This window comes from Dendrobates tinctorius, unplaced genomic scaffold (assembly GCF_039654945.1).
Source record: "Dendrobates tinctorius isolate UK_male_01 unplaced genomic scaffold, ASM3965494v1 ptg000164l, whole genome shotgun sequence".
Classification (NCBI taxonomy): domain Eukaryota; kingdom Metazoa; phylum Chordata; class Amphibia; order Anura; family Dendrobatidae; genus Dendrobates; species Dendrobates tinctorius.
In genome coordinates, this window is record NW_027361831.1 from 6,382,531 (window position 1) to 6,405,551 (window position 23,021).

A 23,021-nucleotide genomic window follows, 5' to 3' on the forward strand; every position below is an offset into this window, starting at 1 on the left:
TGTACCACATTGAGCATGGAGAAAAGAAAGAAGACCAAAGAACTGTCTGAGGACTTGAGAAACCAAATTGTGAGGAAGCATGAGCAATCTCAAGGCTACAAGTCCATCTCCAAAGACCTGAATGTTCCTGTGTCTACCGTGCGCAGTGTCATCAAGAAGTTTAAAGCCCATGGCACTGTAGCTAACCTCCCTAGATATGGACGGAAAATAAAAATTGACAAGAGATTTCAACGCAAGATTGTGCGGATGTTGGATAAAGAACCTCCACTAACATCCAAACAAGTTCAAGCTGCCCTGCAGTCCGAGGGTACAACAGTGTCAACCCGTACTATCCGTCGGCGTCTGAATGAAAAGGGACTGTATGGTAGGAGACCCAGGAAGACTCCACTTCTTACCCCGAGACATAAAAAAGCCAGGCTGGAGTTTGCCAAAACTTACCTGAAAAAGCCTAAAACGTTTTGGAAGAATGTTCTTTGGTCAGATGAGACAAAAGTAGAGCTTTTAGGGCAAAAGCATCAACATAGAGTTTACAGGAGAAACAAGAGGCATTCAAAGAAAAATACACGGTCCCTACAGTCAAACATGGCGGAGGTTCCCTGATGTTTTGGGGTTGCTTTGCTGCCTCTGGCACTGGACTGCTTGACCATGTGCATGGCATTATGAAGTCAGAAGACTGCCAACAAATTTTGCAGCATAATTTAGGGCCCACTGTGAGAAAGCTGGGTCTACCTTAGAGGTCATGGGTCTTCCAGCAGGACAATAACCCAAAACACACTTCAAAAAGCACTAGAAAATGGTTTGAGAGAAAGCACTGGAGACTTCTAAGGTGGCCAGCAATGAGTCCAGACCTGAATCCCATAGAACACCTGTGGAGAGATCTAAAAATAGCAGTTTGGAGAAGGCACCCTTCAAATATCAGGGACCTGGAGTAGTTTGCCAAAGAAGAATGGTCTAAAATTCCAGCAGAGCATTGTAAGAAACTCATTGATGGTTACCGGAAGCGGTTGGTCGCAGTTATTTTGGCTAAAGGTTGTGCAACCAAGTATTAGGCTGAGGGTGCCAATACTTTTGTCCGACCCATTTTTGGAGTTTTGTGTGAAATGATCAATGTTTTGCTTTTTGCTTCATTCTCTTTTGTGTTTTTTCATTTAAGACAAATTAAATGAAGATAATAATACCAAAGAATTTGTGTTTGCAATCATTTTCAGGAAGAAACTGAATATTATCTGACAGAATTGCAGTGGTGTCAATACTTTTGGCCATGACTGTATATATTTTCTTTTAACGTAGCCAGCATCCCCACTCCTGGAACGCTGCTGGCGTTCCCGGCGGTATTGGTCCCGGATGCTTCGCCAGCGTCTCATCACATCTTCCACTGCAATGTGACAGGAAATATTGTCAAAATCACATATTTGATAGGTCACATTTGCTACCAGTAGTCTAGGCATGGGACCTTCTGGTGTGTGCTTTCTACCCATGGTGGCATATCTAATTGGGCAGATACACAGGGTCTCTTTAGTTGATGTATCAAATAGCTACACTTAATAATTGGTTTGTCTAGGAGGATGAGGAGCTTGTGGCCTAAACCCAAATTATGGCTGTGTGAATCCACGTGTCACATCCAAATCTAACGGCCTCATGAGGAAAAAAGTACAAGCACAGGAAGGGGGGTGCTGATTCTATATTCCTTTTTTGTTGTGCGCTAAGGTTACTCATGTTTTGGCTTGTACTTACGAATTTTATGCTGCTCCTCACGTGGCCGATCACCAAAGTCATGGACCATCTGCCTACATATACGCCTCCATCACTCCTCCTTTTTTGCCCGGTTGGCATAATGGGCATCACGTTGGTCCCAGAGTTCGGGACGATCCTGCACCAGGACTATTAACATTTCCACATTAAGGTAAATGGATGCCATGATGCTGCTGTACTCCGTGGAGGCGTACTTCCTGGATGTCTGGAGCGCTTTTTGAGCTCATTTGCATGTCTAAGCTTCCTGATGATGGATTGGCCCATTTCCTGTCACCAGCCAAAAGACCTGCGTATTGCTCGCAGGTCACACGTGTGTTCCGTGTGTAATCAGTATTTTTTGCGCACCCATAGACTTGCATTGGCGTGGCGTACTACGGCCGTAGTACGCTGACAATCGCAGCATGCTGCGATTGGCACAGACCGTAGAATACGGATGAGAAATATACGGCTGGTGCGAGGGACCCCATAGAGAATCATTGGTCCGTGTCTAATGCGTGCTTTTTGCGCCTCTCACTCGTCTGTATTCCTCGCCAGTGTGACCCCGGCCTAAGAATGCAGGTACAAGTCGCAAGCAGGAGTTGCGGGTGTGCTGCCAAGCACCCGCCCGGGAGTGTACTGCCTCACCTTCCGATCACCAGTGATGAGTCTGGGGAGACATAGCATTTGCTGGGAGTGGGGGCTTATCGGAGTCTGGTACAGGAGGCAGCGAGGACCGGGACTCGGGTGTCAGCGACATGGTTGCATATGTAATGACTAGAAACGTGTGTGTGTATATATTGGGGGGTGATCGCTCATCTGCTTTCCAGGAAGTAATCTGCCGCAGACCCCGTCCTTCCAGCTGCCGCAGCACCGGGATGAGGATGCGGTGACGTGGACCCCCGACGTAGCCCCTGTAACTGCCAATGACCCTGAGATCTCCTGACACTGCTGACAGCACCGGTACCATAGACAGTGGAGCCGGGCACCATTGCACCCCGCCGGGGGACGCTCAGGGGAGCACCTGGTAGAGCTCCGCAGGTCAGGTAAGTCCCATAGGAGTGTGGGAGCCGCCAGGAGTGGTGACTGCATTACACTCGGTGTGACCAGGGATGTCGGTGCAGATAGTTGTGGTCGGTGCGCGGGAGAGCGGCTGCCATACACAGCTGCAGTGTTAGAAGTGCGGGTCTCATCAGGGTCCTGTTATGTACTGCCAGCGTACCTCACACTGTTCTTATCCTGCCTCAGTCCCGGGGTAGCTGAGCTCAGAGCCGCCGACTTTACCTCACACTGTGCCTGTCCTGCCTCAGTCCCGGGGCTGCTGAGCTCGGAGCCCCCAACATTACCTCACGCCGTGCCTGTCCTGCCTCAGTCCCGGGGCTGCTGAGCTCAGAGCCCCCAACATTACCTCATCCCGTGCCTGTCCTGTGGCAGCTCCATTACACTTTGGGCTGCTCTACGATGGCACAACCCGTGCTAAATTCCTCCAATGCAGCCGACCTGTACTACAAGGGAAGCCTAAGGCTATGTGCACAAGGCGTGGATTCTGCTGCGGATCCGCAGCGTTTCTGGCCCTGTGGGTCCGCAGCAGTTTCTGCTGCGTTGTACAGTACCATTCTTTGCAATGGTCAAACCAAAAACGCTGTACACATGCTGCAGATTTTTCTGTGCGTCAGTTCTTTGTGCGGATTCCGCTGCGGTTTCACACCTTATCCATTGTAGAGGTGTGAAACCGCAGGGCTAAACTGCAGGCTAATCCGCAGGTAAACTGCACGACTTTTGACCTGCAGATTTACCTGCGGATTTTTGCAAATCCACGGGGACAAATCCGCAGCTCTCCAAACTAGGTGTGCACTTAGCCTAACTGTCATCAGCCTTGTGGATGCACTCATTTTCTACTTTAGTTTTTTGTGGTATGAGGTTTTCATTTAACTTTATGGTGACAACCAACTTAAAGTTTTATATGTTAATTTAGCTTTCTTCCAAGAGCGGTAATTTGACATACTGTTACATGCGGGCTTGTCTTTGGGGAGATGAGTTATAGTTTTTGGAATAAACAGTCAACGTACTGTCCGAAAGGGCTGATGGGAGCTGTAGTCTCTCCCTTCTGTCTCAGTGCTGCGGTTGCACGAACAGACCAGGAAACAGAACTACCTTTCCCGTCGTCCTGTGTGCCCTGGCGCCCGAGTTAGCTTTGTTTGCAGAGGGTTTGGCAGGAGGACAGCGCAGCTGGGGATTTAATATTTGTTTGAGTCATTTGGCACCTGAGTGACTGCAGCGCTGAATGTGCCGGTAATGGCGCTGGGGGAAGCTGCCACTTCTCCTTTCTCAGAATGGCTGGTTTTAGCTTTGTTTCAACTTTCTGCTTCACTGCAGAGTTGTCTTGTTGCTGTGTAAAGTTTGCTCTGAGTTATCACTGTGGGACTCTTGCTGTCACTGGTCACCATGTGGGGGCCCCTGAGAGCACACACAGTAGGTGATGGTGCATCACTGTCGTCCTGTCACAGCCATGCTCCATGACACCTGTCACCCGACCCCGCCCCCTGCCGGGCTCTCACCTTGACAGAGTCCACCGGATACATGACTGTGTGCTCTAGAATCCCAGCCACAGCCCCGGCCGTCATGTGCGTCAGCAGAGAGACTCCCTCCGGTAAGCTCTCGTATTCGTCATCTTCGCCCGGCAAGGCGGGAACTCCCTCCCTTGCTTCCATTGAGAGACCGGGGCTCCATAGCTCCATGGAGTTGACAGACATCGGAGAACAGACCCCTCCCCGTAAGTGTAGCAAGCAGGCCAAACTCTGCCCGCCAACTGAAGCCAAAACGCTCTTCTCCAGCCTACTAGTTTTCATGTGACGTCACGCAGAGGGTGGGGCTACCTGTTGGTCTGCTGTCCTCGGCTGCAGCGCCCTCTCTCTACCTTGGAGACCGGAATTCCTGATTGGCTCTTGTAAAGTTACAACTTTTTACTCTTGCCACGCCCACTCTGGTCAAGGGCACGAGCGTGTCACCTGAGCACTGCCAGGGATGGAATGCGGGAGAGATCAGAGAACTCGCTTTCCTTAGGACTTGGGATAAACCATCAGTAAGTGACAGGGGAGAGTCAGCAGAGCACAGGTGCTGCTCACTAGTCCTGGGGGTTGAAGTTCACCTCTAAGTACTTTCTGCCTTGTAATTCCTATGTAGGTAGCGGATAATAATAATAATTTTAATGATGACCTCGTCACATGACCGGGGGGGCTCACAGAGTCTGAACAGCCCGGGGCCCTGGCTACCCATAATCCACCCCTGGTGGCAGCCTACTAGTGGCAGCACCATACACCCAAGGTCCTGTGTTCCCCAAGGAGGCGAAGGAGAAAACACTGTTACTTTTTAGTTGCAGAATCAAAGCTTTTCTGTGTTATAAAAAAATACATCAACTCCACAGCTTCAAATCTGCACCAAAAATGCATCAAGTAATGGGGAAAGCACATACATACAATGCCTTATTAATGCAATAACCTGAGAAGAGTGTTATTGTGCAGTTTGGTGCAAACACCTGCAGAAAACTGCAGCATTTATGCTACTTGTGAACACCGCCTCACAGGTGTGATTGCACCTAAGCCAAGGCTCGGCGACTGAAGAAATGGGTGGCAAAGGGGTGTGGTCAGGGGCGCGGCCAAAATTATAGTGCAGCCCTCAGTCATTCCTGTAAGGGCTTGTGCACACGTTGCAGATTTGCTACAAAACCTGCAGCAATCCTGATGGCAGCAACGGGAAGGAGATTGGAATATTTTTGACTTGCAGACTTGCTACTTGTCAATTCTCTGCGCGTTTTCACCAATGAACTCACATCTGTCAGAAATACATAAGAAATGTGCATTCTTAAGTTGCGTTTTTCCTGCCAAGAAATTTATGCATCCATTTACTCAATGTGTGCACAAAGCCTAATTATGAGGTGGGAACGTTATACTGTGTGGGGGCAAGAGGGGTGGTCTGCATCTATCAGAGGGAAAGGAGCAAAATGTCAGCAGTCATAAAAAAGAAGCACCAGAATAGTCTCAGCACTGAAGGGGTTACTGCCCCCTGTGCAGCCCAGTAATGGGGAATCTCCAGCACCTACCTCCACCTGCAGAGCCGCACTCCACATATATGGCTGCTCTGTGCGCACAGGACCTGGGATGAGGTCACAGGAGGGGAGGAGTCAGGGGTCACATGATCAGGGGCCTCAGTGTATGCAGGACTCTGCTGTGCTGGTTGTCATGGTGCTGGATGAGGGGAAGTTTCTGTGTGGGGTCAGGAGGGGTTTACAGGGTGGATGTAGCAGAGCCGTGTGTGTACGAGGTGTACGGAGCGGAGCCGCGTGTGTACGAGGTGTACGGAGCAGAGCCGTGTGTGTACGAGGTGTACAGAGCGGAGCCGCGTGTGCACGAGGTGTACAGAGCGGAGCCGCGTGTGCACGAGGTGTACGGAGCGGAGCCGCGTGTGTACGAGGTGTACGGAGCGGAGCCGCGTGTGTACGAGGTGTACGGAGCGGAGCCGCGTGTGCGCGAGATGTACGGAGCGGAGCCGCGTGTGCGCGAGGTGTACGGAGCGGAGCCGTGTGTGTACGAGGTGTACGGAGCGGAGCCATGTGTGTGCGAGGGGTACGGAGCGGAGCCGCGTGTGTACGAGGTGTACGGAGCGGAGCCGCGTGTGTACGAGGTGTACGGAGCGGAGCCGCGTGTGCACGAGATGTACGGAGCGGAGCCGCGTGTGCACGAGGTGTACGGAGCGGAGCCGCGTGTGTACGAGGTGTACGGAGCGGAGCCGCGTGTGTACGAGGTGTACGGAGCGGAGCCGCGTGTGTACGAGGTGTAAGGAGCGGAGCCGCGTGTGTACGAGGTGTACGGAGCGGAGCCGCGTGTGTACGAGGTGTACAGAGCGGAGCCGCGTGTGTACGAGGTGTACGGAGCGGAGCCGTGTGTGACGAACAGCCCACCGCCTACTTACGGGCGACACTAACGGGGATCCCGCTGCCACCAAAACGCGACGGACAGCGGACCCTGTGTCACCACTATGTCACAATCCCACCACTGACACGGGTGTATCAGCGGACGGAGGGACGTGACACAATGCCGGCACACGGCTATCACAGGCACCGTTGGGGCTTATCTTAGTTATCCCACCACCGGCACCATGTGACAAAAATATCCAGCAAGCTAATCTCGCTCTACAATTTGCCGCAGGGGGAGTTTAATTTGGATGCCCCACCACTGCTATCAATCTTCCAAGTACTGCGGGGATTTATGTATATCCCACTTTCTCAGTTCCACCTTGGAACTCGCAGCTCTCCGGCGCCCCCTTACCCTCAGGTCAGTCAGGGAACTGCACCTAGGATAATTGGTCGCCGGACGGGCTGCCTGTTGTGAACCGGCAATTAGGCTTCTGCAGTAAGGGAATTATCAATGCTGTGGCCGCAGACCCTTATTCAGCAATATAAGACCCTTCTGTACTGCCAGCAAGCCGTAATAGCCGTGCACAACGCGCTGCCACCAGTCACGGTTACTTAATTCACAGTGTTAAATTAAGAGGGTCCGTGGCAAATTAGTAGCGATTATCTAACAAAGGCGTATAGTTCGATTCTTAGAGCATGGAGACAGATCTAAATAATTTCATTTATTTTCCGAAAGAGGACAGTGATTACAGATAAAAGTTGCTATAAAATTGAGACATAAAATATGTACAGTACAGGTATAAAATAAAAGTGGAGAAAACAAAGAGATTACACTCACAGTTCCATATTGTTCCTTAGGCAGACCATGTGGCTTTAAGGTGGGTGGAGGCGGAGCTGCACTTCTCCGCTCATCTGAGTTCTTGTCAGCACGGACTCTGCAGCTGTTCTGAGCTGGTTTGCCCAGGAAATGCCTTATAGACTTTCCTATGTGACATCACAGAGAGGTGCATTCTGGGTTGATCCCACCTCTCTTATCCGAGTTATGTTTTGGCTACAAAACTTAGATTAGCTATAACTTTATGGGAGAAGCTGGTATGGACTCATCAGTGGTATCATGTTACCCAGCGTAATGAGCCTATCAAGAAAACATCAAACATCTATGCGATATGACCGTCCATTTGGGCGCAAATCCTATCTCATGTTCTGGACAGGGTAGAACTTCGAAACATACGCGGTCTCGAAGCTGGGACCGCTCAGGTTACAAAAATATGATTTTCATATCTCTAGGGTATTTGGTTCTTATGGTATAGTCTCTCATAGTTTTATTCGTTTCAAACAAAGAAGTTTTTCCCGCTCTGAAGAGGAGAGAAGGCAAATGGTGTGAGGAAGATGGTCTAGCTAATTAACATTCCTGCTCTTCCAGAGGAAGTGGCAGGGTTGATAAAACCTGGGGGGAAGGAATTCCTACTACTGACAGTTTACAATGTCCTAGGATGGAGGATTTGTAGCACATTCCAACAGAAAACATATCTTGCAGACATTGTACATCACACCTCCCCCCTTAAGAGGGCGCTAAGGAGGCATTACCTCTCGGTAATCGGCCATGCGCACCTCAGCGGGTTCGCCCCGGCGGGACAACCCATCGGCATTGCCGTTTTCACTGCCCTTCCTGTGTTTTACAGTGAAGTCATACTGCTGAAGGGCAAGGCTCCAGCGGAGCAATCTTCCATTGGTTCCCGACACTGTGTGCAACCAGCTCAGAGGGTTGTGGTCAGTTACCACCGTGAAGGCGCGCCCGTACAGGTACGGCTGCAAACGTTGCAGTGCCCACACCATGGCCAGACACTCCTTCTCGATGGTCGAGTATGCCACTTCCCTCGGCAAAAGTTTCCGGCTTAGGTACAGCACGGGGTGTTCTTGGTCTCCCGAGTCGACCTGGCTAAGCACAGCACCGAGGCCAAACTCGCTGGCGTCGGTCTGTACCAGAAACGGGCGACTGCTGTTGACTGCTCTCAACACTGGAACAACACTTTGAACACTTTCAAAGCTTGGAAAGCCGCCTCACAGTCATCTGTCCAGTTGACTGTTTGGGGTAGCCTCTGCTTGGTGAGGTCAGTCAAGGGTTTGGCAAGGGTGCTATAGTCCTGTACAAACCGCCTATAGTACCCTGCAGTGCCCAAGAAGGACTTCACCTGTTTCTTGGTCCTGGGGGTGGGCCAGGACACAATTGCGTCCACTTTTTCTGGCTCCGGACTCATGGAACCCCCGCCTACCCGGTGCCCCAGGTAGTGGACCTTGTGCATGCCTATCTGGCACTTCCCCGGCTAGATGGTCAGGCCTGCCTTGTGAAGACGCTTGAGCACCTCCTGGAGGTGCTGAAGGTGTTCCTCCCAGGTGGAACTGAAGACGGCAATATCGTCTAAGTACGCCACTGCGTACTCCTCCAGTCCCCGAAGCAGGTGGTTGACCATCCGCTGGAAAGTGGCAGGGGCATTCTTCATGCCGAAGGGCATGACCGTGGACTCGTACAGTCCAAAGGGGGTGATAAAGGCGGATTTCTCCTGCGCCTCAGGGCTCAGGGGAATCTGCCAGTATCCCCGACTCAAATCCATGATGGATATGTAGTTGGCGTTTGTCAATCGCTCGAGCAGATCCTCGATGCGCGGCATCGGGTGGGCATCAGAGGTTGTGATGGCGTTGAGCCCCCTGTAGTCCACGCAGAACCGGGTGGTTCGATCCTTTTTAGGCACGAGGACTACAGGTGAAGCCCACACACCTTTTGACCGTCGAATCACTCCCAGCCTTAACATCTCATCGACCTCTTGGCGCATGACTTGTTGCACCGTTTCAGAGATCCGATAAGGTGTTCGCCGTAATGGGGCATGATTCCCGGTGTCCACCTCATGAACCGCTAACTCCGTCCTCCCAGGACGGTTGGTGAACACGGGCCGGAAGAGTTCCAGGGTGGCCATCAACTGCAACCGCTGGGACACGGTGGACGACGTACGGGCCTTCCCAGGCTGCCTGAAGCTTATCTGTTGGTACAGGGACCAGCGCCCACACCTTTTGACCCACCTGGTAGGTCCGCTCCCGGGCGTTCTGGTCATACCAGTGCTTCTGGTCAGCCTGAGCCTGCGTCATGTTGTCATGCACCAACTGCGTCAAGGTCTGCATCTTGTCACGGAAGCGCATGACATAATCCACGATGGACACTTCTGTGGGGTTTGGCTCATCTTCCCACGATTCTCTTATCAACCCAAGGGGTCCCCGGACTCGCCTGCCATACAGGAGCTCGAAGGGGGAGAACCCGGTCGAGGCCTGCGGAACTTCTCTGTAAGCGAACAGCAGGTGTGGGAGGTACCGCTCCCAGTCGCGCCCTTGGGTCTCAACCAGTATGCGGAGCATCTGTTTGAGGGTACTGTTGAAGCGTTCACACAAACCATTAGTCTGTGGGTGATACGGACTCGATACCAGCTGCGTCACCTGCATTTTCTCACAGAGAGCCTCCATTAGGCGAGACATGAATTGGGGCCCTTGATCGGTAAGCATCTCCCTGGGAAATCCTACTCTTGAAAAGATGGTCACCAGTGCGTCAGCCACCTTATCTGCCCTGGTTGAAGACAGAGCTACTGCCTCCGGGTACCGGGTAGCGTAGTCTACCACGGTGAGAATGTATCGCTTTCCGGAGCTGCTGGGGACGGACAGCGGCCCTACAATGTCCACCGCGATTCTCTGGAAAGGCTCCTCTATCACCGGCAAAGGAATAAGGGGAGCCTTAAGAGCAGGCCCCGCCTTACCCACTTTTTGACAGGTGGCACAGGAGCGGCAGTAGTGTGTTACATCTGTCCCCATCTTGGGCCAATAAAAGTGTTGAGACAGCCGTGCCTTTGTTTTGCTGATCCCCAAGTGTCCAGCGAGTGGAATCTCATGGGCAATCCGCAACAACTCAGTTCTGAAGTGATAGGGGACGACCAGCTGTCTTTCCCTCAACCACTCCTTTTTAGGATCTCCGGGTACTGTCTCCCGGTACAACCTTCCTCGTTCCCAGAACACCCTCTCCTTATCAGACTTGGAGGTGGGCGTCTCGGCGAGACCTCTCAATTTCTCCAGGCTGGCATCTGAGTGCAGAGCAGCCTGGAACTCCATGCTGGAGGCTGCCAGAAGTGACGTCAGGGTCCCCTCTTTACTGGGACCCTCTGGAACCGGCTCTGGGTTCACCTCTGGTTCAGTCTCTCCTGTAGCAGCAGAGGGTCCAGAAGACAGTGCGTTACCTGCGATCTGGGCACTCTGACTGCGTGTGACAGCTGCTATGTATGCTGTCTCCCTGGGGATTTCTTCAGACCCACCAGCTGGTGCTGCCCTGGGCTCTACCTCCCCATCCACCCCCAACACTTCAGGAGCAGTGCTACTTATGGGCCAGTTACCTTCCTCGGTGGCACTGGTCAGCTGCATGGCATTACCTTCCTCATGGTCCCTATGCACCTCCCCATTTCCTTGAGCACCGTTGCTTACTCCTGCCAGGGGTTCCTCAGCCGTCTCACTCCGCAGAGTGATGGGGCTGAGCACTTCGGTACCTGTGGACACATCTACCGCTTCAAAGAAAGGGTTAACGGGTTCAGTCGGCACAGATACATCAACATCATCATCATCCTTCCTAGGAGAAGAATGGTTATCAGTTTGCTTTGGTACATTCACATCAGCATCAGCATCGTACCTGGGGAAAGAATGGTTGTTAGTTGCATCATTACTCATCAAGGCATTAGCAGGTAACACATTCAGTTTCCCGTCATCATCATCATCATCAGGGTTAACGTTACCCTTATTATCAGTTTGGGGAAGGGTGTCAGGGACGTAGTATGCAACCATCCGCCCCAAGTCAGTCCCCAATAAAACATCAGTGGGCAGGTTTTCAGACACTCCCACCTCCCTCAACCCGCTCCCGGCACCCCAGTCAAGAAAAACTCGTGCCACTGGCAAGGGACAACGGGTGCCTCCAATCCCGGTGACAGTCAGGGTTTTCCCCTCAACAAACTCTTCAGGGGCCGCCAGTCCAGGACGGATGAGGGTTCGTTCAGCCCCGGTGTCCTTGAGGCCTGTAGCAAGACGGGCCCCCACCTGAACAGGTTGAACGTTGTCGTCAGCCCTCCCAACCACACCTCCCACCAAAAGAACAGAGGCGTTGGGCCCGGGGGCCTTGGCTGGGGGGTTCTTCGGCCTATTCGGACAGGTGTAAAAGAAGTGACCAGGCCGCTGGCAGTGGTGACACAGGCGACTGTCAGTAGCCGGCCTGCTGTTGGCAACAGGGACTGGGCCTCCGGAGGGACGGCTAGCTGGGGCATTGGGGTTGGTTGCTGGCTTACCCCCTTTCCAGCTGGTGGCGACTGGCCTCCGCGTCTCGGGCTTCCGGTTGGCCTCGTGGTTGTCGGCGATCTGCGCCGCTTTGTCCGCGTTCGTTGGTTCGCGGTCCAGGATGAACTGTCGGACCTCAGCTGGGCAGAGATGCAGGAACTGGTCTTTGATCATCAGGTCCCGTAGCTGCTCAAAGGTTTCAACGGACAGTCCATGGATCCACTGGTCAAAGTGGGTCCTGAGTCCTTGCACCACATCACTGTAGCTATCATGTGGGCCACGTTGGAGGTGCCGGAACTTCTTTCGGTATACCTCAGGTGTCAGCCGGTATTTGGCGATCAGCGCCTGCTTTATGGCGACATAGTCATCATCGGCTTCTGGCGGAAGAGAAGCAAATGCCTCCAGGGCTTTGCCTTTTAGCCCTGGGGTCAAGTACCTTGCCCATTGGTCTCTGGGCAGCTGGTACTGTCTGCAGGCTTTCTCAAAGGCTCGCAGAAACGTGTCCAAGTCCCCGTCCTTTTCCATCACGGGAAAATGCTCTGGCCGGGGTTTAGGAGTCTGGATGCTGCTGGGCTCACCGCTTCGGGCTGTGGGGGCATTCCCACCCCGCTGGAGTACCTCCAGTTCATGGGCCCTCTGCTCCTGGCGCTCGGCTCTCTCAGCCTCTGCTCGGCGCTCAGCTCTCTCAGCCTGGGCTTGACGCTCGGCCCTCTCAGCCTCAGCTTGGCGCTCACGTTCGGCTTGGGCCTCCTGCCGATATTGCTGGATCAGCCTCACCCGCCCATCACTGTCTTCGGCGGGGAGTTCGTCCAAGGCCATTTGCAGATAGGGGTCCACCCCGTTCTGGCTGAATGTGGGGCCAGCGCTCAGGAGTGGAGCCTCTGCTGCAGCCCCATTGCCACTTGGGCCAACTTCTGCGCTCGCTGGATTCTGGTCGTTGTCCAGCTGCATTAGAGCCGCGATCATTTGAGCTCTGTTTTTGTTCGTGGCGTCAAGGCCTTGGTACGTGCATAACCCAGCAAGAACTTCCTTTGTCTGCCGGTTGTACCAAGGTTCTCCTTTTGCCGCCATGGTTGCCAAATAAAAGATAGAAAAAGAAAAACGAAGAAACGGGAGGGGGATACTTGCAAGTACACACTAATGTCTCAGGACTAGTAACCACTGAGTCTGTTCTCCAAAACCTATGATGCAGGATTCCCGCAGGAACCGTGCAGGTCTTTAGTGAGAGGAATGATTGCTCAAACCAAATCACTAATGCTCTAGGATTATCCCACCGCTCTGCCACCAATATGTGACGAACAGCCCACCGCCGTTCGTCTACTTACGGGCGACACTAACGGGGATCCCGCTGCCACCAAAACGCGACGGACAGCGGACCCTGTGTCACCACTGTCACAATCCCACCACTGACACGGGTGTATCAGCGGACGGAGGGACGTGACACAATGCCGGCACACGGCTATCACAGGCACCGTTGGGGCTTATCTTAGTTATCCCACCACCGGCACCATGTGACAAAAATATCCAGCAAGCTAATCTCGCTCTACAATTTGCCGCAGGGGGAGTTTAATTTGGATGCCCCACCACTGCTATCAATCTTCCAAGTACTGCGGGGATTTATGTATATCCCACTTTCTCAGTTCCACCTTGGAACTCGCAGCTCTCCGGCGCCCCCTTACCCTCAGGTCAGTCAGGGAACTGCACCTAGGATAATTGGTCGCCGGACGGGCTGCCTGTTGTGAACCGGCAATTAGGCTTCTGCAGTAAGGGAATTATCAATGCTGTGGCCGCAGACCCTTATTCAGCAATATAAGACCCTTCTGTACTGCCAGCAAGCCGTAATAGCCGTGCACAACGCGCTGCCACCAGTCACGGTTACTTAATTCACAGTGTTAAATTAAGAGGGTCCGTGGCAAACCCCTTGAATTAGTAGCGATTATCTAACAAAGGCGTATAGTTCGATTCTTAGAGCATGGAGACAGATCTAAATAATTTCATTTATTTTCCGAAAGAGGACAGTGATTACAGATAAAAGTTGCTATAAAATTGAGACATAAAATATGTACAGTACAGGTATAAAATAAAAGTGGAGAAAACAAAGAGATTACACTCACAGTTCCATATTGTTCCTTAGGCAGACCATGTGGCTTTAAGGTGGGTGGAGGCGGAGCTGCACTTCTCCGCTCATCTGAGTTCTTGTCAGCACGGACTCTGCAGCTGTTCTGAGCTGGTTTGCCCAGGAAATGCCTTATAGACTTTCCTATGTGACATCACAGAGAGGTGCATTCTGGGTTGATCCCACCTCTCTTATCCGAGTTATGTTTTGGCTACAAAACTTAGATTAGCTATAACTTTATGGGAGAAGCTGGTATGGACTCATCAGTGGTATCATGTTACCCAGCGTAATGAGCCTATCAAGAAAACATCAAACATCTATGCGATATGACCGTCCATTTGGGCGCAAATCCTATCTCATGTTCTGGACAGGGTAGAACTTCGAAACATACGCGGTCTCGAAGCTGGGACCGCTCAGGTTACAAAAATATGATTTTCATATCTCTAGGGTATTTGGTTCTTATGGTATAGTCTCTCATAGTTTTATTCGTTTCAAACAAAGAAGTTTTTCCCGCTCTGAAGAGGAGAGAAGGCAAATGGTGTGAGGAAGATGGTCTAGCTAATTAACATTCCTGCTCTTCCAGAGGAAGTGGCAGGGTTGATAAAACCTGGGGGGAAGGAATTCCTACTACTGACAGTTTACAATGTCCTAGGATGGAGGATTTGTAGCACATTCCAACAGAAAACATATCTTGCAGACATTGTACATCACACCGTGTGTGTACGAGGTGTACGGTGCTGAGCCGTGTGTGTACGAGGTGTACGGAGCAGAGCTGTGTGTGTGCGAGGTACGGAGCGGAGCCGTGTGTGTACGAGGTGTACGGAGCGGAGCTGTGTGTGTGTGGAGCAGAGCCGCGTGTGTACGAGGCATACGGAGCGGAGCCGCATGTATGTGAAGTGTACGGAGCAGAGCTGTGCGTATGAGGTGTACAGAGCAAAGCCGTGTGTGTGTACGAGGTGTATGGAGCAGAGCCGTGTGTGTACGAGGTGTATGGAGCAGAGCTGTGTGTGTGTGGAGCAGAGCCGCGTGTGTACGAGGCATACGGAGCGGAGCCGCATGTATGTGAAGTGTACGGAGCAGAGCTGTGCGTATGAGGTGTACAGAGCAAAGCCGTGTGTGTGTACGAGGTGTATGGAGCAGAGCCGTGTGTGTACGAGGTGTATGGAGCAGAGCTGTGTGTGTACGAGGTGTATGGAGCAGAGCCGTGTATGTACGAGGTGTATGGAGTGGAGCCGTATGTACGAGGTGTACAGAGCAGAGCCGCGTGTGTACGAGGCATACGGAGCGGAGCTGCATGTATACGAAGTGTACGGAGCAGAGCTGTGCGTATGAGGTGTACGGAGCGGAGCCGTGTGTACGAGGTGTACGGAGCGGAGCCGCGTGTGCGCGAGGTGTACGGAGCGGAGCCGCGTGTGCGCGAGGTGTACGGAGCGGAGCCGCGTGTGCGCGAGGTGTACGGAGCGGAGCCGCGTGTGCGCGAGGTGTACGGAGCGGAGCCGCGTGTGCGCGAGGTGTACGGAGCGGAGCCGCGTGTGCGCGAGGTGTACGGAGCGGAGCCGCGTGTGCGCGAGGTGTACGGAGCGGAGCCGCGTGTGCGCGAGGTGTACGGAGCGGAGCCGCGTGTGTACGAGGTGTACGGTGCTGAGCCGTGTGTGTACGAGGTGTACGGAGCAGAGCTGTGTGTGTGTGGAGCAGAGCCGCGTGTGTACGAGGCATACGGAGCGGAGCCGCATGTATGTGAAGTGTACGGAGCAGAGCTGTGCGTATGAGGTGTACAGAGCAAAGCCGTGTGTGTGTACGAGGTGTATGGAGCAGAGCCGTGTGTGTACGAGGTGTATGGAGCAGAGCTGTGTGTGTACGAGGTGTATGGAGCAGAGCCGTGTATGTACGAGGTGTATGGAGTGGAGCCGTATGTACGAGGTGTACAGAGCAGAGCTGCGTGTGTACGAGGCATACGGAGCGGAGCTGCATGTATACGAAGTGTACGGAGCAGAGCTGTGCGTATGAGGTGTACAGAGCAAAGCCGTGTGTGTACAAGGTGTACGGAGCGGAGACGTGTGTGTACGAGGTGTATGGAGCAGAGCCGTGTGTGTACGAGGTGTATGGAGCAGAGCCGTGTGTGTACGAGGTGTATGGAGCGGAGCCGTGTGTACAGAGCAGAGCCGCGTGTGTACGAGGCATACGGAGCGGAGCTGCATGTATACGAAGTGTACGGAGCAGAGCTGTGCGTATGAGGTGTACAGAGCAGAGCCGTGTACGGAGCGGAGCCGTGTGTACGAGGTGTACGGAGCGGAGCCGTGTGTGTATGAGGTGTACGGAGCGGAGCCGTGTGTGTATGAGGTGTATGGAGCAGAGCCGTGTGTATATTACTGTGTCCCCCATTAGCACACCCAGTTTCCCCCTTAGAGCCCATTTCTCTGCCTGAGCTCAGTCCCGGGGGTCTGGCACTCTCGCTTATAGATTTGGCTCATGGTGATAGAAGTCTCTCCCAGTGTCTTCGGGTAGATCATTCTCTGTTGGTTTTTTAGTTTGTTTTGAACTCTCAAATTTTGAGTATTCCCTTATTTTCTTTGGTATATGCGCCAATAAACCAACCTGGACATTAAAGTTGGGCATGGGATGGATCACAGACAGGAATTCCAATCCCAACTTGTAGAACAATAGGGGAGGTGACAGATTTATAGTCGGTACAGATAACTTATCACCTTTATCCTCAGAATGAGCAGAAAGGCAGGCAAATGACTTTGAGCTCCTTTGTTCCATTCACAACAAAGCGCGTTTTTGTGCGCTGGGCGCAGCGCCAGCAAAACCAGACCAGCGCACGGTCAGCGTATCCAACGCTAAATATAAGATACGCTGATCGCATGCAGCCTCATGCGATCAGAGGAGGAACTGACTGGAGGGGGTGCGGCCGGGGGCGGGGCTTAGCAGCGGCCCTGCGCCCACGAACGCTAGTGTGAAACTAGCCTTAATCATTAAGATTTTGAGGCTGTCGCTTGGCAGCTCGGATTTTCAACTCCCTCCATAAGTTTTCTATAGGGTTAAGGGCTGTAGACTGGATAGTCCACTCCATGACCTCAATGTGATTCTTTTTGAGCCACTCATATGTTGCCTTGGCTATCTGTTTTGGGTCAATGTCTTGCTGGAAGACCCAACCACCACCCATTTTTAATGTCCTGGCGGAAGGAGGTAGTCACTCAGGATTTTATGGTACATGGCTCCATCCATTCTCCCATTGATGAGGTGAAGTAGTCCTGTTCCCTTAGCAGAGAAACACCCCCAAAACATAATGTTTCCACCTCCATGCTTGACAGTGGGAATGGTGTTCTTTGGGTCATAGGCAGCATTTTTCTTCCTTCAAGCACAGCGAGTTGAGTTAATGCCAAAGAGCTCATTTTTTTTCTCATCTGACCACAGCACCTTCTCCCAATCACTCACAGAATCATCCAGGTGTTCATTGGCAAACTTCAGACGGACCTGCACATGTGCCTTCTTGAGCAGGAGGACCTTGTGGGCACTGCTGGATTTTAAACCTTTACAGTGTACTGTGTTACCAATGGTTTTCTTGGTGACTGTGCTCCCAACTGCTTTGAGATAATTAACAAGTACCCCCTGTAGATTTAGGCTGATCTCTCACCTTCCTCAAGATGAAGTATACCCCACGAGGTGAGATTTTGCATGGTGCCCCAAGTCGATTGACAGTCATTTTGTATTTCTTCCATTTTCTTACTATTGCACCAATAGTTGTCTCTGTCTCACCCAGCGTCTTATGGTTTTGTAGCACATTCCAGCTTTATCAAGTTCTATCATCTTGTCCCTGACATCGTTATAAAGCTCTTTGGTCTTGCCCATGTTGTAGAGTTTAGAGTCTGACTGATAAATTGAGTCTGTGGACAGGTGTCTTTTATAAAGGTGACTATGTAACACAGCTGTCTTTAACACAAGTAACAAATTGATTAGGAGTGTCTAACTGGTCTGCAGGAGACAGAACTCCTAATGGTTGGTAGGGGATTAAACACTTATTTTTCACTGCAAAATGCAAATAAGTTTATATAATTTATACAACGTGATTTTCTGGATTTTATTTTTTATATTCTCGCAATGTTAAAATTAACCTACTCTTAAAATTATAGACTGTTCATGTCTTTGTCTGTGGGCAAACTTACAAAATCAGCAAGAGATCAAATAATTATTTCCTTCACTGTATCTACTGTAAATTCTACAGTAGCTCAGAAACCAGCAAATCCGTCCGTACGTGCTCCATCGGTATTCAAAAGTCTGCAGTTACACAGAGTGACTGCAGACTTTTCAATTTATACCAGGCAGTATAGTCCTCCATACAGTAGTATAAGCACTACATACTGTAGTCCTCCATACAGTATTATGGGCACCATATAGTACCCAATACAGTGTTATGAGAACTACATAGTCCTCCATATAGTATTATGGGCACCATATAGTCCTCCATACAGTATTATGGGCCTTTTGAGAATTTTCTGGTGACTTAAAAAAAACGATATCTGTACAAACCATTTTCCACTTTCTGAAGTTAATTATAGCTTCTCCTTAGTGTGTATTCTCTGGTGTTTAACAAGACATGATTTATTTGTAAAACCTTTCCCACATTCTGAGCATGAATATGGCTTCTCCCCTGTGTGACTTCTGTGGTGTCTAACGAAGTTTGATTTCTGTTTAAAACATTTTCCACATTCTGAACATGAAAAAGGCATTTCCCCAGTGTGAGTTCTTTGGTGTGTAACAAGATGTGAGTTTTTGCTAAAACATTTTCCACATTCTGAACATAAATATGGCTTCTCCCCTGTGTGAGTTCTCTGGTGTATAACAAGATGTGATTTCTTCATAAAACATTTTCCACATTCTGAACATAAATATGGCTTCTCTCCTGTGTGAGTTCTCTGGTGACTAACTAGAACTGATTTCCAGTTAAAACATTTCCCACATTCCAAACATGAAAAAGGCTTCTCCACTCCACGAGTTCTCTGCTGTGTAACAAGATGTGATTTCTCGTTAAAACATTTTCCACATTCTGAACATGAATGTGGCTTCTCCCCAGTATGAATTTTCTCATGTCTAACAAGAAATGATTTCTGGTTAAAATTATTTTCACACAATGAATCGGAAGATAGGGCCTGTTTCAAAGGAGATGACAAATCTTTGTTGTGAGGATAGGATGGTATATCTGGAGTAATGGCATTCATTTCAATTTCAAGGTCGTCTGGTTTAAAAATTGAAGCTGTCAGTTGTTCCTCTGATCTCCTGTTACCGTCATCTGCAAAGAATAAAACCAATTATTATTTTTGAATAAAATATCCTTGAAATGTACATTTTTGAACATTTCAACTCAATATGTCAATGGAAATGAGAAGATATTTAGTAAAATGATACTAATAAAAACTTTTACTCATTCCAGTAAAAAACAAGCCCCCACTTAGGTGTCAAAATAATCACTACTCCTATAGATTAATTTCAATGATGTTTATAATTTCTAAAATGGAATCACTTCATGGGGGTTTTCTTCTGCTCTAGTTTTCTGCCATTGTGTAAAATAAGGGCTTCTGCAAATGGTGTGTCACATCTCCTTTGGGATCTGCTGCAATCATTCCTTCTGCAGGTGGCGCTGTTGAGACATTGTAACAAGAAGCTCTGGGCGGCACAGGCTCTGTCCAGCCACTAGAAATAGGGTGACCGGGACCAGTAGTCCCAGCCAATCGGGCAGTATGGGTGTGTGTGTGTGCAGTCCAGTTGTAATAATCAGCTCCCTGTTTCAGGTAATTGGAAAGCACCACAGACTTCTAAAGCTCAACGCATATTGTTGGAAGCTGCCAGATCCAGCCTTGCTCTCCTCAGGTTCAGTTCTGTGTAGTTGATCCTATTGTGAACATATAAAACTTGTTGCTAAACCTGTAATCCTTGTATCACCGTAAAAAAAAATAAAAGAATGCTGAAACAATAAAACGGCATGTTGAAAAAAAGCTGCCTAAAGTAGAAATATAGACAATTATTAACTATTTTTTCTGCTATCACTATCTGATTAAGGAGCAAATCTCAGGGGACAATATATTCTGACAGATGAGTTTTTTGAAGAAATATTATACATTTAAAGAGAACTTTTTACAATAGGGCAGAACTCAGGTGTTTTAGATGTCGAGATTTTGGCAGAGGAAACGGAGACTTTTTTTTTTTAAAGACTAGGCAGGCCCATCCCACCCCAATCACACGGATCATACAGAAAGGAGACATAGGATAAAAGAAGAGAGATCTCTAACACTAAATGGAAGTTGCACTCATTTATGATGGAGCATTGGAGTGTCTATGAGTTTTGACTAAAAAAGTAGAGAAGGTATTAGTGCTCCACATTACAGGATAGATTGTGCAGTAATCCATGAAACCAGGGCTCGAGCCACGCCAACACATCCCCTGCAAACGTGAATAAATGTATATTACAGCCATCGGCCACACACAGCTAAGAGACAGATCATGGCACAGGTGTAATGTTTTATTTGTACTTAATCGCAAGTGAGGTTAGTCAGTTTTAAAAGAAACTGAAAAGTCAGGGCAAAGGGAAAATCTGTTGTTATTGTACAGAAATTCACACTTGGCCCTCACATAGGGACCATATGAGACATTCAGCAGCATAGAATGGAGAGAAAGTAGCCTCATCTAATAAGATATCAGGATTCTAGAAATTTAACAGCATAACTACCCTCCACTTTCTCTTAGAGGCCCATCATAATAATTGTTTTCTTGTGATTTTCTAACTTGCCAGCACATTCTACGAACGCTGTCTTTTAGCTTTCTAGTTTAAAAATCTGGGAAGATTAGAATCAGCATCTTCTAACTCCAGGGGAGAGGTGGATCCTCAAGGGTGTAAGTTTTATAGAAGAAGGGCTTTCAATGAAGAAAAATATTTACACAATTTTGGGGGAGGCAAAATAGTGATCACATGATTGTGAGATGTCCGGACTTCACCACCACCACCACCACAGCCAGTGACTCGTAAAAATCAGTGACTTCTCTGTATTAAGTGGTTACTACTCACCTGGGTGATCATATGTAGGAATCTCCTCTTTACACCGCTCATCACCCCTCACATATGTCTCTGTAGTATTAATATGGGTCAGATCTTCACCCTGAAATAAAATTGCAAAAGTCACAGACAGATGGAAAAGTCACATCTATGATCAGCTCTATTCCTGCCATCTCCACCGTTCTCATTATACAAGTATAAAACATATAATACTGGTGGATAAAACAAGACTAAGCACAAGACCTTCACAGCCGTCTACACATCATAGGGGAGATCTCATGACACCTTCTCTCCATCTACCTGATGATCCTGAGGAACATTGGGATCTTCTTGTTTACAGTGCTGTGGAAGAAGAGGACGGTGACATCTCTCTGGTGTTGGCCTCTTACTGGATAGACCTGGAGGAAACACATACAGGGACTGAATTCATTCTCTACATACAGATAATTATAGACCATGTGTATTTAGTCCTATTACCTGGTGATGTGAGGGGCTGGGGAACCTCCATCATGACGTCCTTGTACAGATCTTTGTGTCCTTTGAAATACTCCCACTCCTCCATGGAGAAATAGACGGCAACATCCTGACACCTTATAGGAACCTGACACATGCAACAATACCGTCATCCTCCCAATCCCCTAATAGCATTACTGTACAATGTCCCAGGATTCGCAGTGTCACCTCTCCAGTCAGCAGCTCAATCATCTTGTAGGCAAGTTCTAGGATATTCTGGTCATTGATGTCCTCATATATCAGGGGTTTAGGTGGAGGCCCTGTGATTGGGTACAGTGGTGTTCCCCATCCCCCAGACACAGGGTCCTGACAGCGCTCACTAGAGGTCTTCTTCACTACTGTGTAATCCTGGTTATGGAGAGACACATTAATAAATCTCACTACAGACATTTCCAGAGCCCTCACCTCTCCAGTTCTGTCCATCTGTTATTCCCATAGATAAGAATGATGTAATGTGACGTCATCAGAATCTCTCACCTCTCCAGTAAGCCGGAAGACAATCTCTAGGGTGAGGTGTAATATCCTCTCCACCATCTTGTTCTTGTCCATATCCAACCTTGAAGGATAAATCAGAAAAATGATCTTAATATAGAAGATCTCCACTTAGAGGATCTGATATTGTAGGAATCTGAAAGGGAAGAAGATGAGCCAATGAAACCTCATAAAGATCCCATGTACTAATACAATTACTGGAGAAAATAAGGGGAAACTAATCAGGAGATAGAACATGTTGATGTTGTATTCTCTCTTGTCTCGCATGGACTGGAAGATAAGTTGAATTGCTGAATAAAACACCTCCATGCTCCCAATCACTGGCTATGTTGGCAATTAGTTTGACAACTGATTGTCTTTATAAATTGCAATTTCTTTGGGAACTGGTTAATTATGTAACATATATAGAGTCCTCCCGACAGATGATAGCGGGTGAAAAAATAATCTGGCATGCTGAATCTCAGAAGTTTGTCATCTCTGGAGTTAATCCTCAGCTAGATAAATCTGCCAAAGACTCTCACCACAGAAAAGATTGGCCCAGAAGAACAGTGGTGTGTGGGGGAGTCGGGAGAGATAACCAGCAGAATGTTTGTTCATCCTAAAGCTATATCATGTGTGTGGGGCCATTAGTATCACACTGACAGGCAGGGATAATATTATTATTATTATTATTATTTATTGTTCTAGCGCCATTTATTCCATGGCGCTTTACATGTGAGGAGCGGTATACATAAAAACAAGTACAATAATCTTAAACAATACAAGTCATAACTGGTACAGGAGGAGAGAGGACCTGCCCGCGAGGGCTCACAATCTTCAAGGGATGGGTGATAATACAGTAGGCGAGGGTAGAGCTGGTCGTG

The 23,021-nt window shown here is 49.5% G+C and overlaps 1 protein-coding gene across 1 annotated transcript in view; it reads right to left on the reverse strand.

Annotated features, from left to right (window-relative positions):
- Window positions 1-23,021, reverse strand: part of LOC141052959 (uncharacterized) — a 105,276-nt gene that overhangs the window by 56,357 nt on the left and 25,898 nt on the right. The window contains exons 2-7 of the mRNA XM_073550296.1: window positions 22,144-22,222; window positions 21,835-22,014; window positions 21,631-21,754; window positions 21,454-21,551; window positions 21,166-21,256; window positions 18,698-19,395 (exon numbers count right to left, since the gene is read on the reverse strand). Of these exons, the coding sequence (XP_073406397.1) occupies window positions 18,698-19,395; window positions 21,166-21,256; window positions 21,454-21,551; window positions 21,631-21,754; window positions 21,835-22,014; window positions 22,144-22,215 (1,263 nt within the window). The 5' untranslated portion in view covers window positions 22,216-22,222. The remainder of the gene's footprint in view (window positions 1-18,697; window positions 19,396-21,165; window positions 21,257-21,453; window positions 21,552-21,630; window positions 21,755-21,834; window positions 22,015-22,143; window positions 22,223-23,021) is intronic.